General features: G+C 39.4%; 1 protein-coding gene across 3 annotated transcripts in view; it reads right to left on the bottom strand.

Moving 5' to 3' along the window:
• The window catches only part of carmil2 (capping protein regulator and myosin 1 linker 2), a 67,898-nt gene that overhangs the window by 21,260 nt on the left and 31,870 nt on the right, over positions 1 to 14,768 (bottom strand). For all 3 annotated transcript variants that reach the window (XM_087171547.1, XM_087171546.1, XM_087171545.1), the window contains exons 28-31: positions 14,089 to 14,176; positions 11,421 to 11,504; positions 11,264 to 11,330; positions 7,908 to 8,452 (exon numbers count right to left, since the gene is read on the bottom strand). In XM_087171547.1, coding sequence (XP_087027673.1) covers positions 7,908 to 8,452; positions 11,264 to 11,330; positions 11,421 to 11,504; positions 14,089 to 14,176 — 784 coding nt within the window. The remainder of the gene's footprint in view (positions 1 to 7,907; positions 8,453 to 11,263; positions 11,331 to 11,420; positions 11,505 to 14,088; positions 14,177 to 14,768) is intronic.

Genomic DNA, 14,768 nt, shown 5'->3' with positions numbered 1-14,768 from the left:
CTGCAGTTCAAGGTGGAAACACTCAGTCATGGTGTTGTTGTTTATTATATAAAAACATCTTATGGATGTTAACAAGGTTAAACACTGGATTTTCGATCTACTCACCAGGCCTCCTTTCTCTAGATGTTCTCAAAAGGATGTATTATGTTAGCTGCTCATGCTTCAGCTGCTCATCTCTAGTAGTATTTTAGTCAACAGGTGAGTGAATCTGCTTGTGCTTTCATGTTAGGTGAGTTCAAACAGCAGAGTAATGACAATTGGATTTACTGAGGAGAGTAAATGTGTTGCTTTACCACAGAGCAGAGTCACATGACACTGTGTCAACCTTTAAAAAAAGAAACAGGTAAACAGTGTCTTTCCCTCTAACCTCACCATCAATGAGAACAACACTTCTATGCACATCAGTGGGTGGCCCTGTGGCTTAGGATCAGGATCAGGTCAGGTGCCAGCCATGTAACTGCAATGTCACCAATTCAAGTCGAGCTGGGAACTTTCTTGCATTTCATTCCCTATGTCTCCTTCTCATTTCCTGTCGTCTCTCTGTTGTCAGAGTCAAAAACATATTAAGGTCGCTAACACCAATACGCAAATGTAATATATGTACATGTATTGAATTTCCATATATGACATATAATTACATATAAAATAAAAGCACATGTGTAAAAAATTGAAACCTATTATGAATTGAAATCATTTCATAAACTGACATATATGTCCAGCCCATAAAAAAATATCTATGTTTATGTACATATGCTTATATTTTAGACATGTTACATAAATATATATTCATCCCAAAGCCTGTCAGTATATGTTGATATTATTTTACAGGTCCAAAAGTCTGAGACCATTTTCCCAGAATGTGAGGATAGACATGTTTAGAATTAATAAGAAAATCATATATAAGCATATAGACTTTTTTATGTATATTGTTTCAGAAAAAACAATGTAAATATTTACTATATAAATATTTTAATATAATCAAATAAAATGCTTGGAATAATACATGAAAGCTCCAAAGTCATTTCAATGGGACATTTATTTTCCTGTTGGTGAATGCAGTATTTGTCTCCATATTTCACCTCCTCTATCTCTTTTTATCATCCAATGAAAATAATGTGCCTCTCTTTCAATTTCTGCCACCTCCTTTACAGCCACCTGTCTCCATGTGCTACATGCCAACATGGCACTCTGTCACACAATTGTTGGCATGGAGTAACATACACTTGATACCATGGGGCAACTGAGCCGTCTCCACACCCACACACCCATATTGACGATGTGGACAGTCATATTAAATAGGTCGATATATAAAGCAACACCTACACATTAGAGCAGCTGCATACTGTAAGTCATGACCTGCTTTGTTGACTTTAATCTATGTCCATCAAACTTTGACATATTGTCAAATGTTTTTACTGTTTTTTACTGCAACAAATGTTGATGCAGTTAAATTGGCATCTATGGCTCTGCACTGTACTGCTCTCTGCTTAACCAGCAAGCAGGGGAGCAAGCGCTAACACCTCCCATGGCTGCACAGGCCTGATTGACCAGAGCAGGTGGAGGTTAAGCCTTACCAGGGAGCAGATGGGCTGCAGAAGCTGGTGATGCAGGAAACTGTGTAAGATGAAGTCCTTACAACAAACTATTTTGTTATGAAAATGATTGCAACCTACTGACTTCTACACCTTAATTTTCAGGATCTATTTCAGCACCATTTCCTACCACCCCCTCCTCCTCCTCAGACTTTTATGTAATTTTTGGACACCTGGGGGCCCATCAACATCAAAAAGCCCGGTTTGAATTAACATTCATTTTCACTTCAGGCTCACGTTGTTCCATTAACACAATCTAGCCGAGCCAAGTCAACGTTAACTCAGACTTCAGGCTTGAATAAACTTCATTAAGCGCGCACACGGACTCTACAAGCAGCGCAGAACAATCACCTGTCGAAAAGAAGATGTTGTCACACAAAGATGGGAAAACAAGAGCAGCGGAGCAAACCTGCATTAGGGTTGCCACCTGACCTGTATAATACGTGAATAATGTAATATCAAGTAAAACCAAACCAGTTATATCTACAGGTGAAGTGGAGAAGTTTATCAATGAGCAGTCACTGACGAGCTCTGTGTGCTGTAAGAAAAAAACAGGTATGCTCACCTTCTTCAGATAAAGTCAGTAGTACAGTGCTCCTATAGCTCACCTGGCAGAACGTATGTCATCACTTTACTCATAACTGCAGTCTTCCATGTCATTCTCTCTATTATAGCGATATTAAAGACACTTGATGGAACTGTCTTTTGGGTTTCTGTTTCTGACCACTGGAAAATTCATTGAAACACAGCTAAATTAAGCTTGACAGTTAGCAGGTTAGTTCAGCAGTATCAGTTACCATGGTTACTGAGCAGGGAATCCTATACGCCACAGAAATGGAACAGAAACTCTGACTTATATTAACGAGACTTAACAATATAAAACAAGATTTTCCTTTATCTGCCTCGATGGAATAGCCCTGTCCTACCACACCTGTCCACGAGATGACCTCACAGTTTCCAGCCTCTGTGAATCACCTGACTGCCCCTGTAATCAGGGACGTCCCTAATGGCTGCTGCTCATTTGCTTATAGTCCTTTAGTAGACAGTACAGTGGAAGGTTTTCTCATATGTTTGCCAGATCCTCCTATGCTGCCTTGTGTTCTCACCATCTGTTACCTTGCCCACCCTGTTTCCTTGTTCTGGATCCTGTTAGCCTGCCTGCCCCTTATTCTGAAATACTGAAATCAATCTTATTGTCATTAAAATTGTTATGTGTTGTTCTGTGATTGATGTGCATAGTGACAGCCGATAGGTTCGCAAATGATTTCCATGTCTTGCCTGAACTGATGTCACTCTTTTGCAATAAGGAATTTAAATTGGAATTCCTCCAAGTGTCCATGGGTAGACTGGGAGAGGGAGATTGATCTCCAGTCCACCACAGTGATAATGGAGACTGTCCTTGCACTTATATAGTTTAACTAACTATGAGAGGAAACCCGCTGGAACATGAGTAGGAAAAAATTCTACAGATCTAAACTGCAAGCAGGAATAATGTTGTCTATAATAGATATACTTGGGTTATTCTTCAGGACATACATACAACATAATTGTCTTGAAATTGTGTCATTGTGGAACAGTGTTCTACATGGCACTGTGAATGTTTTATGCAGAACCATTTGAGCATGATGCTATAGAGAACCTTTGTAAAAGGGTTGCTTTTAGCAACACAAGAATTTCTGCTAACGTTCGCGCCTAAAGAAATCTACAGAAATCCCTTTTTACTAACAGGAGTTAATTATACTGGGCTTACTTTTTTACTTATTTTCCTAAAATGATTATTGTTTTATGCATACAGTATGTCAAAACCCCTAACCTAGCATAAACACATTTGTATCTGCCTTCTTTTGGTGCTCTATGTTATTTGCTGTGTAGTTGGATGTGCTGCCTTTTCATCAGAGAGAAGGACATTTCATCTCCTTCAAGTCTGGTGAAAAATATGATGACAGACACGGTTCTGTATTCCCTTTTAATTTGGCAATAGACCTCATTGATCAGTTTCTTGTGGATGTGGCTCTTATTGGAGTTCACAGAGGCAATAGCTAAGAATGATCCCATATCTATACTTATAATTTGACATTTCGCTTACTGCTCGATGGAAATGGTTGTTACTAGACCACTACTGCACTAGTTTCAACACTGACTTCATCCGGTCTATCTGCAGCTCATGATAAAACTCATACCGTAACATCTTTAGGGAAGGATGTTTTTCATTGTCTTCCAAAATTTCTCTTGCGTTTTCTGATCTCTCTGGTTAAGTTTAGGCAACAGTGTAATGTTTAAAGTGTAATGTTAACCAAAAGTGTCCCATTCAGTGGTTTGGCGAAATGATTTTAACTGTAAAATAATCTGATCTATGGAAAAAAGGGACACACCATCCAGTCACAGTGAGGCTACATGTTCTCTGTACATCCAGGATGTAAAGATCAGAGCAGAAAATAACCCACCATTAACAAATCCAGGTAAATAGAGAAAAACAAACACAGAAAATAGAGAAAGTACTGACAGCTGCTGATTGTGAAGACAGACAGGATGGTCATCTAAGGTATCTGAAATGCATCATTTACATAAAACCCTTCATTAAGTGGTAATTGGTACATGTCTGTGTATTGTTTTTCAGCAGCAGCTGAAGCTTGATGCAGTTTTAAATATCCTCCATCATATGGATCACACTTTCTATCTTGCTGTAATGTTATTTACAGGCAGGTTTCAGATTTAACTTTAGAAAATATGATACTGCAGGTGTCAGTTCATCATTCTAAACATTATTATACACATGCATGCATTTATTACTAGGGGTGGGGGATAGCCCCAACTTTCTGAAAATACATATCCCTGTGCATGTTTCTAACAAGCCTTGAAAATGTTCAAAAAAGCGCAGACAAGTGTTGAGAAACACTAAATTAAATTAAGTTTGAGGGCCTGTTTGTTGTATTAAGCCCATTGTTAATACATGAGTGTTTTTCTTGTGATAAGTACACTTTTTAAATCGGAAATGGCTGGCTGGTCTTCTGCAAGGAAAATAATAATTTCACAGAAATAGCCTACTTCATGATAAATGAACTGTTCATATGTCACATATGAACAGTTTACTGTGGTTTCATATACTATATGTAATTCATACTCATCATACCTCATTCATGTCAGATGGGATGAAAGTTAATGATGGGAAAAATTCCCATACTTACAATCTTTCACATTTTCATTATTTTTTTCAGACACTTCCATTTTATTTAGGACCAAGGTATATCACAGCTTTCAAACAAGTCCTGGTTTTCCAGATCTAATAACGACGTGGACGTTGACAGGAACTGCCACTCCATTCAATGTGAACACAGAATAACACCAGGCTCTGCCTCCTATTAGATTAAATAATGTAAACTCAAACCTGCATGTTAGTATCCTAATGCAAACCTCTCCTAACTAAAGCTAGCACAGTAACATGGTAATGTTAGTCCCTCTTGGGGTGAATAAATGTGTTTTCCAGGGACAGTCCCCAATTTTGGTGGCCTGTCCCCGGCTGGAACTGCCCCTGTTTTTACTTGTGAATTAAAAACAGACATCTAGCATTGCGCTTGTTTTGGCCAACAGAGGGGGCTGGTTACTAGTTATAGCAGCTTCAGAAGAGAAACTAAAACCATCAAAATAGAGTTATCCAATCAGATTTTCTTTTCTTTTTTATTGTCTCTAGGCAAACAACAGGATAGCTGGTTCACTCATTGTGGAGTTAAAAACTGGGCAGTAAACTAACAAAAACAAATATACCCAAAGCCTCCCAGCCAGAACTTGAAAAAATTGTTTTTATGTTGTAAAAAGTGTAGAAGAAGAAGAAGTTGCCCGACACTCTGTAATGGACTTCATGTGACAATATTCACAACTAGACATGAAAAGGTATAGAAATTTATTGTCATGATTATAGCGACCAAAAAGATCACAGTTATCGGTATTATCACGGTGTTGGTAAAAAGCAATGAAAATATTCAAAAGGTAATAAAACATAAAACACAACCTGAAATCATTTCACCAAGTAACTGCTTGCATTTAACCATTAAAATAATATCATGTTCAACACATCTATCAGCATCGGCACACTCAGTAATTTTTTCCCCTGTTGTGACGTCTTTCAGACACAGACACTGTAGACACACCTGTCACCTGTCAGGCACGGTGCTGTTAAACCAGAAACATGCTCGGGGAAGACAGCGAACTGTAGCCCCTTTTTAAAAACACACAATCACCGACCGAAGTATCTAACACGGAGGCTTAGCAGCTACAGCTCACGCTTTCTTTCCTGCATCTGTGGTCATGTCACATCGCTCCGAACAGGAAGGCAAACTCGTCTGATAGTGTAAAAGGAGTCAATCGCGTTTAGTCGCGTTTAAAAAAACTAACTCAGGGACAGTGCTGTCACTGCCTTCCGCCAGGTTTTGAGCGACACATAACACACCCATGTTGCTCTCTGCGCATGTGTTGCCTGTTGCTAGTTGACACCGTACAGAACCTAACGTGGGTCAAGTTAACCACAGTAATTAACCACAGTAATCGGCTATTGTTATAATTAAAATCTAAACTCTTGATAATTGAAATTTAAACTGTAATACTAATCGCCTGGCATTTCTACCGTGATATAACATGAAACATTTCATTTCATTTCTATTCACAGCCTTTTATGAAAAATGCTTTTGATTCGTTGACTCTGTGGACCCTTACGAACTAAAGGAATATGAATAATTGAGGAATGGATAGACAATAGAACTTCAAGACTGCACCAAAGGTAGGGAGTCATCATTTTATCAGTCGCCTTCACCATAGTTTATTACAGTACATCAGTTAGCATGGTCAAAATACATGAAATGGGTCTGCCCCCCTTTTTAATTTCATCAGTAAAAACATTTTATAATATTTTGACCGCCGGACTGGAAATGTCCCCGGTTTTCATGTCACATATCTGGTCAACTTACTCTTAAATCAAACTAGCTTGCTAAAAGGCTAATGCAAGCTTCTCCTCTCAATTAAAATAAATGAAGCAATAATTCTAGCAGGTCAATTGGAAAACATCAACTGTTGCTTTCCACTGACACCAATAACCAGACATCCTTACTGAATAAATCATTTACTGTTCGTCTGCTATTGGAGAACACTTCCATATGTCTAACCGCTGAGGACCAACACTGATCAGAACCCAATCAGAGTGCATATCCTCCAGTGATGTCTGATATAAAATACAATGTGTGATTGTTTCTGAAAAATACCACCAGCTCACAGTCACACCCACAAAACAGCAAATATCTGTATCTTTCAAATAGAGAACTCACACACAATTTACACACAGAAGGTCAACGTGGATGAGGAGAAATCCTCTTTTTTCCACTTACACAGTGACAGCACAGATCCCCCACATTAATATGAAAACATGAATAATTGAGTTAGTTAAAGCATTCCCAGGAGAGAGAGAGAGAGAGAGAGAGAGAGAGAGAGAGAGAGAAATTCAGCACTGGGAACAACCAAGGGAACACCACTCCCAAAATGCATGTGCCTATTCTCACACACACACACACACACACACACACTGTGCACGTCTACATGGAGCAAGAGAATGCAAAGAAAAAGATGGCTACCATTACAACTACAGCATCATAGAAATCATAAGCAAGAGAGCAATGAGAGAGAGAGAGAGAGAAAAGATAGATAGATAGATAGATAGATAGATAGATAGATGGATAGATAGATAGATAGATAGATAGATAGATAGATAGATAGATAGATAGATAGATAGATAGATAGATAGATAGATAGATATGTGTAATAGGTGTTTTGCTGCATGAACATAAGGATCCCAGCCATATGAGCAGTATACACTTTATTCCTTTCATTCCTCCCCTCTCCTCCTTTCTTTACTTTCCCTTTTTTCCCATCTTGTTGTTTTCATTTTCTCCATTTCCATCATTTTCTCCTCTGGGATCCCTCTGTAGTTGTGCAATTAGCTTCCCACTTCATCTACCCTTCCCTCTATGCTTCGTCCATTTCTCCTTTCCTGCTATCTCTCGTCTTTCCGTCCCTGCATCCTGCTTTCTACCTTTGACTGTGGCTATATTTTACTGAGACATATGCGCATACATATGCTTTGTGTGTGTATAAATGCAAATGCTGTGTAATTTCTGCATGACAGTATATATGTATGCATGTATGTGTGCTGATACAAATGCACTATAATTTCTGCATGCTCAATCGTGTGTGTGTGTGTGTGTGTGTGTGTGTGTGTGTGTGCGTGTGTGGTCATTGGTAAATATTTATGGGTATGGGTCTATGTGTTCTTACCTGAGGCCTGGAGGAGGGGGGCTGTGTATGTGTGCGTCGCGGCCGTGGTCGGGAGGCGGTGTAGTGCCTTAGAGTCTGTCCCTGGGTGGGTAGAGGCTCCATGGGAGAAGCGGTGGATCCAGAGCCTGGGAGGGGGCCTGGGCTGGGGCCACAGCCAGGGAAGGGAGCCTCTCGTCTGGGTAAGCCTCTGTGGCCAGCAGCCTCCTCTGGCGCTCGAGTGGAGATGGAGTAAAGGAGGGGGAGACTGGGAGGAGGAATGAACGATGCTCTTCTCGCTCCTGATATCGCTGCTGCAGCATCCACTACTGCCACCTCCCCCTCCCTCCACCTCCTCCCTCTCCGTCCCGGGGGGGAGGGGGACGGGGAAGAGGAAGGGGAAGGGGAAGGGGAGGGGCTTGAGGCCATGACTGACAGGGGGGTTGCTGTCGGCAACCGAGGGAGGCCACATCTTCCCTCTCCTCCTCCTTCCTCTACAGAACCTCCTCCCCTCTCTCTCTCTGCTCCTCTGTCCCTGGCCTGCTGCTCCCAGTCTACATCCAGGAGACCTGAGAGAGAGACAGAATAAATGATGAGAGGAAAGGCACAAAGAGAGGTAATGAAAGAGAGGAGGATAGAGGGAGGAAGGTAGGGAAAGATGGGGAATCCAGCCCACGCAGAAAGCATGCTTTTTGCAGGAATGCAATGTGTGCGTATCTAGGGCATGCAGAGCTGTATAGGGAAGCCATGGGGGGAGTGGAGAGACAAGAAAGTGTTAAAAAGGAGAAGGAGGGGGTGTCAAGAGAGTCAGATTGAGGGGGAGGAGAGACTAAGCAAGGAAAGGGGGGAACAAAGGGGGGTAGAGGAGAGCATACAAGAGAGAAATAATCAGTTAAGCATAGCCATGCAGAGAGGAGGCAGGGCAGCAGATGGATGCTGCAGTCACACTTTACTGCACATGGGAACACAGTGATCAGCCTGTCACACACACAAGACAAGGGTTACACCAATACTGTTATTAGTATTTCAGTTTCAGGGTCTCCTCCATTTTGTAAATTTTGACCTAATTCCATTTATGACCTTCATCTGTCAAACACAAGTAAACAGAAACACAAAATGATAATTACAAATGTATTGTTATTATGTATTCATTAGTTTTATTATTACCTATTTTAATGCTGTTGTACTATCAAACAAAAGGAGCGAGGGTGGGGTGTTTGGGGTGTCCCAGACCCCCCCCCCCATGTTTCTTCCCTTTCCCTCATCATTCTCTCCTCCATCTTCTCACACATCTCATCTCTCCCATGGTGAAAGTCACTGGGGTTAAAGTAAACAGGCCATGCTCCAGATAACCAAACAGTCTGTGAGTCTGCCAGGGAATGGTTCAGCATGGCATGGCATGCATGAAAAATACAATGCAATTACAATGCAATTAAAATTTACACCTGGGCTTATAGTCATACTAATGTCATACAGCATTTCTATAGTAGAAGAAGAAAATTGAATATGTTGTTCACAATGTAATACAATCACATTAATGAATTAAATCCCAATGATTATTCCATAAATAATGTATTCTTTTTAAATGATGCCATAACTAATGACTTTCACAGGATAACATACTTCTTATTATATTATATTATATTATATTATATTATTATTGCATTATTTATCAGATGTTTTTGGTGGTTTAAATACAAACTGATGGAAAATATCTGAAGTGCAGAGGGCCAATTATGTTCTGAATAAGGCCCTGCTCTGACTTTTCTTTTAGAGCAAAAAGAATAACAACTTTGTCAGTATGATTGAAGGTGTCATGGAGAAAAAATAGACCTCATTCAGGCTGACATGACTCATTTCTGCACTTGAATTTCTTAATTTATGCTTTTGAATTATAACGAAAGGATGGACTTTGCATTTGTGGTCACCCTCAGACCAAGCTGCTAGCCTAGCTGCTAGCCTGTACATTCAACCGACAAGTCAGTTAGAAGACTAACAGATGTGTCCTTGTCCCCTCAACACTCTTTTCAATACAGTTTTGATGCTACAGCAGCAGCTAGCTTTGGCTGCAGCTTCTTAGCTGCGCATATACCACAGTGTAGTCTAATGCAGTGCAACATATACACTGTCAGCTGTAAGACCACTGACAATCTAATCAAAGTGAGCTGCTTGATATTAATACTTTATGTTTAAAATATACATGGATATATTTAAAGCTGCTCTAATCGGTTTGTATTCACAATGGATCAAATGACCATGTGTATGTGAAAGGTGTCGCTCATACCACCAACTGCAGTTCCCCTCAGCTCTGCAGAGAGTTTTAACATCTTTCAATGCATTATTTTACTTTTATGGCCCACAACTTATTCTGACCCCTCTCATCAACCTCTCTCTGGCTATTCATGGAAAAGCTCTGATAAACCCACTGTACATTATCACTCAGCTCCAGCTGTCACACAAGACTGTGAACATACAGAAATCTAATAAATAGCATATACAGTATGTCCCTATATCAAGAGTGGTGATATATGTCACTTATTAGGGGATATATTATTATGACATATACACACCCTTTGAGATATATGAAGACATAAGTTTATAACATATATGAAATAAACATAGTCAAATTTGTATATGTACATATATTAAGATATCTGATGAATCTTTATATGGTATAGCATGATGCAACCATATACTGTATGCTGAAAATACATATTTAATTGATACTTGCAAGTTTATTAAAACAATATACATATAAAATTCTATATGTTTATATATGTTTTTTCTTATTAATTTCTTATTAATTTTAAACATGTCCATCTTTACATTCTGGGAAAGTGGTCTCAGACTTTTGGACCCTACTGTTAATAACAACTTATACTGACAGGCTTTATACAACATATGTCTACAACGTAAGCATATATATATATATATATATATATATACATATATAAACTGCTGAAGGGCCAGATATTTTTCTCAAGAGTTAGTGGAGACCAAAGGAGAGTACATTCACCAGGTGGTTACAAACATGACTCTCAATTAACGTTAATGTCGCTCTGAGTCTGTTGTAAATATGCACATCTTTGCCAACATACAGTATATGGAATAACACATATTTATATTATCCATTTTGCCATTGTCCTTTTGTGTTTTAACACAACAATTTAGGAAGTAAATAATTCTTAGTCCTGTTTAATCACTGTGTAGGTTTTTATTATGTAATCATTATTATTACAGTTAACCATTTATTGTTTCTGCAGGTAGAGCAATCACCCACACATAGACATTAATTGACTTTAACTGAATTCAGATTCAGAGAGAGGGAGACACATAGAGAGACATTACTGGATCACATAGTAACAATGACAGCGTCTTACTCTTAATTGAAGGGGCAGGCCTCAGGCTCTTACAGTGGAAACTATTTCTCCAAAATGCTGGACTGTACTGTTGATGGACAGAGTAGAAGTTAGAAACACAGAAATGAGTGCAAGAATAACGGAATGAATAGAGGGATTGAGATAGTATGTTCCTTACATCATCAGTAGGGAAGTCGCTGTCAGACAGACGGAGCTCTGGGATGTTCAGAGCATTGCAGGAATTTTCTTTTATAAGGCAATCCTATACAAAAGAAAAACATCACCAATGAGGGCCACATACACACACTGTATGCACATTTTATAATGTTTTCTAATAATACACTTTCATATCAATCACAATGTTGTGTGATTATAGTGATGGTTAATAATAAATAATACCCGTGTTTTCAAGCATAACTGCAACATTTAAGGAGCTATACTTGTGTACTGTCTTATACACTGACATGAAGTGTTGGATTAAATGGAAGGTGTGCTTTTGATTGAGTTAGCAGTTTCCCCCCTTTTTTCCAGTCTTTGTGCTAAGCTAAGCTAAACACGTCCTTGACTCATCTCTGCACTGGACAGAAGACACACAGAGACGAAACTAAAATGTATTTAAAAAGGAATCTGATGTGCATAGGACAACACTATGTTGACATGTTCCTCCTTGTTGCTATTCCAGCTGCAACCCTGTCTCATAGAATTTACATTTTGATACTATACTATCAAAATGTAAATTCTATGAGACAGCGTTCTATAGGAAATATAGTCACCGGTTGGGTTATGTTCAGAGGGAACATCATTTTTGAATGAGTGAAGCACTATATTTAATAATGGCTGCGCAGTCACCAAGAGCTGGTTGGGGTGGATGGTGGACCAGGCTACACATCCACATTCCTGTTGGTGGTTTAGGCAACACAAGTACTTTGCTTAAGCTTTGTGAACTGTGAACTTTCTTCTGGATTAAACCAGATCAGGAACCTGAAGCTCTCAGTGAGAGTCTGAACAGAACCATAAACTGTTTAATGACACTGGAGTCACTGCAAAACAAACACGTTGTCTGTGAACATTTTACTGATATGTTCAGTATCAACATGTTTACGGCTTGCCAAATATATCATATCATATTTCATATCAACAACATATCCTCATTATGTTGAAGAGCCTCAACAATCTCAAAATGGACGTTGAGGCCGCACATTGTTTTGTTCCCAGTTTCCAACTACTATTGGTCACTGCGTGGCTGCGCCCCTTTCTCTTTCTTTGCTTCAGCAACGCAGTTTATACTAAAGAAGTTAATCGGCCAGCTGGTGATGTCTACAAGCAATAAGAGCCATCAGGCAGAGTTTGTATCAAATGGCCAACTCTGTGGGGAGAAGGAGCTAACAGTGACCTCCTCAGCAACACAGCCGCCACACAGCCGCCACACAGCCAGACAAGCCTGCAGCTCACTGGACTTTACAAAGCAGCACACTAGAAAGGACCTCTTTCTTTCGATTGGACTAGGTAATGTTAACTGGGCCTAGCATAGCATAGCATAGCCCTAGCATATAGGACTGCTTAACCTTTGTCAGTGTACATATATTAGATTAGATTAGATTAGATTAGATTAGATTAACTTTATTTATCCCACAACTGGGAAATTCATTTACTTACTACTTATTCCATATTGATTTGGTTAATGTATCCTCTGAGTTTTATTGTTATGATTGTCTGTTCAGAGTTCTTTTGTTGGTTAGCCACACCGTGAAGTTGATGTTAGTATGTGTCACTAGCATAGTTGTCTGTAACTAACCTCTCTTCTAACCATGGCACCTTTATCCTCCATTAATAAGCCTCAAATAGAGAAGCAGCCATGTTGTACCAGCGGCCATCTTTAGTATTAGTATTCCCTTGTTTACCTTTCACACTTGCAGTGTTTTCAAGAGTACTGAACTACATGTATTTAAACTAGCTTCATTTTCAACTTCATTTTGCAGTAACTTGCTGGTGGTTCAGATACATTCATATGTAATTCAAGTAGTTACGTTACTTTTTTGCCTACAGCAGTTGCGGGTCATAAAAGGAAAGGAAAGGTTTTTTAGATTATTTTACTATTGCTTGTCTACTGTAATCAAATCCCCTTTGAGAAGCCCCACCCCCTTTTTCTTTCATCCTGACCACTGTGAAGTCATACCCAGGCAATACATTCGTCGGGCGGTCAACGCCACACACTTGACCTTTGTGTTATGCATGTGCAAATGCCAAAGGCAGGTGTTGCTCAGTGTTCGCACAGCGACAACGTCATCATGGATAAACTTCCTGAATCTCAGCCTGAGGAAGAATCACCACAGCCAAAAGCAGTTACTGTTTACAAAACCAAAGCTGAAGTTCCAGCACTTTCCCATGAATAGTGGGGGATTTTATTCTTTTAGTTTATGTATGACCTGTGAACATGTAGGTACTTTTTGCAATTAACTGAACTGAGTGGCATTTTTTGCTGGCAAGTGACTTTTTTGTTTTATCTTTTGTTACAATTTTGTTTCACATGTACACTGTCAATGTGATCTTTTTTTTTTTTTTTTACAAAGTAGTAGATTTCTCCCTGGAAGAGCTTTGCTGTAGTTCATCTTCTTCCAGTTTAAAGTATTTGGTAGCTTGCAAAGTTATGCTTTCAAAGTAGCTTCCCCAACACTACACACACACGTATGCACGCACACACGCACACGCTCATGAACACACACACATCCGCACACGAACCTGCACACACTCACACCCACACCCACACCACAAACACACACAACCACAAACACAACCACACACGCACGCACGCACACACACACACACACACACACACACACACTTACCATTTTATCCTGTGCCATTGTCAGATCCTGTAGAACTTGTTCGATGATGCTTTCAGCCAAAGAGACACTCAATGTTTGTCTTAGTTCACTGGATGGATGAAAAGTGATCATGGGTTATTTACAGTAATAAAATTATATTTTGGATAATCAATATCCACATGCTTTGTTTCAGTACATCATGTATTTCTCACCTGGACTTGAACACATTAATTTAGTCCAAATATAATTTAGAGCAGTCCAGTCTATTAGACACATAACTACGTATCTGTCCATCACATTCATGATGTGTTTCACTTTGATACTGATACTTCCAAGAATCAACTCAGCTTATGGGGACCGGCTTTAACAAACACAGTGACTGCATCCCCATGTCAACACAGAGCTTAAAGGCCAAAACCAACACAGCTAAGTACTAAATGAAATAATCTTATATTTAGATTTAAAATCTAGTCTGACTTGTAGTAGTCACTATGTAAGGCTGTTTAACTTCATTCAAGGAAATGTCCCTTGCCGTGTCTTTATTAGCAATTGTATCTTATTTGGGGTGACATGTATGTTACAGGACCTCCAGTATGCCTTAACAATGATTTTGAGATCTAAGGTGTCAAGACAAAACACCTTGTGTTTCTTGATTTAATCTTTGCATGACCGTATATTCTCAACTTCTTGTGACAAAATAT

This window comes from Seriola lalandi, unplaced genomic scaffold (assembly GCF_002814215.2).
Source record: "Seriola lalandi dorsalis isolate HSWRI2012SDOR001 ecotype SW California unplaced genomic scaffold, Sedor1 jcf7180002055008, whole genome shotgun sequence".
Classification (NCBI taxonomy): domain Eukaryota; kingdom Metazoa; phylum Chordata; class Actinopteri; order Carangiformes; family Carangidae; genus Seriola; species Seriola lalandi.
This window is presented reverse-complemented; position numbering and strand designations above follow the sequence as displayed.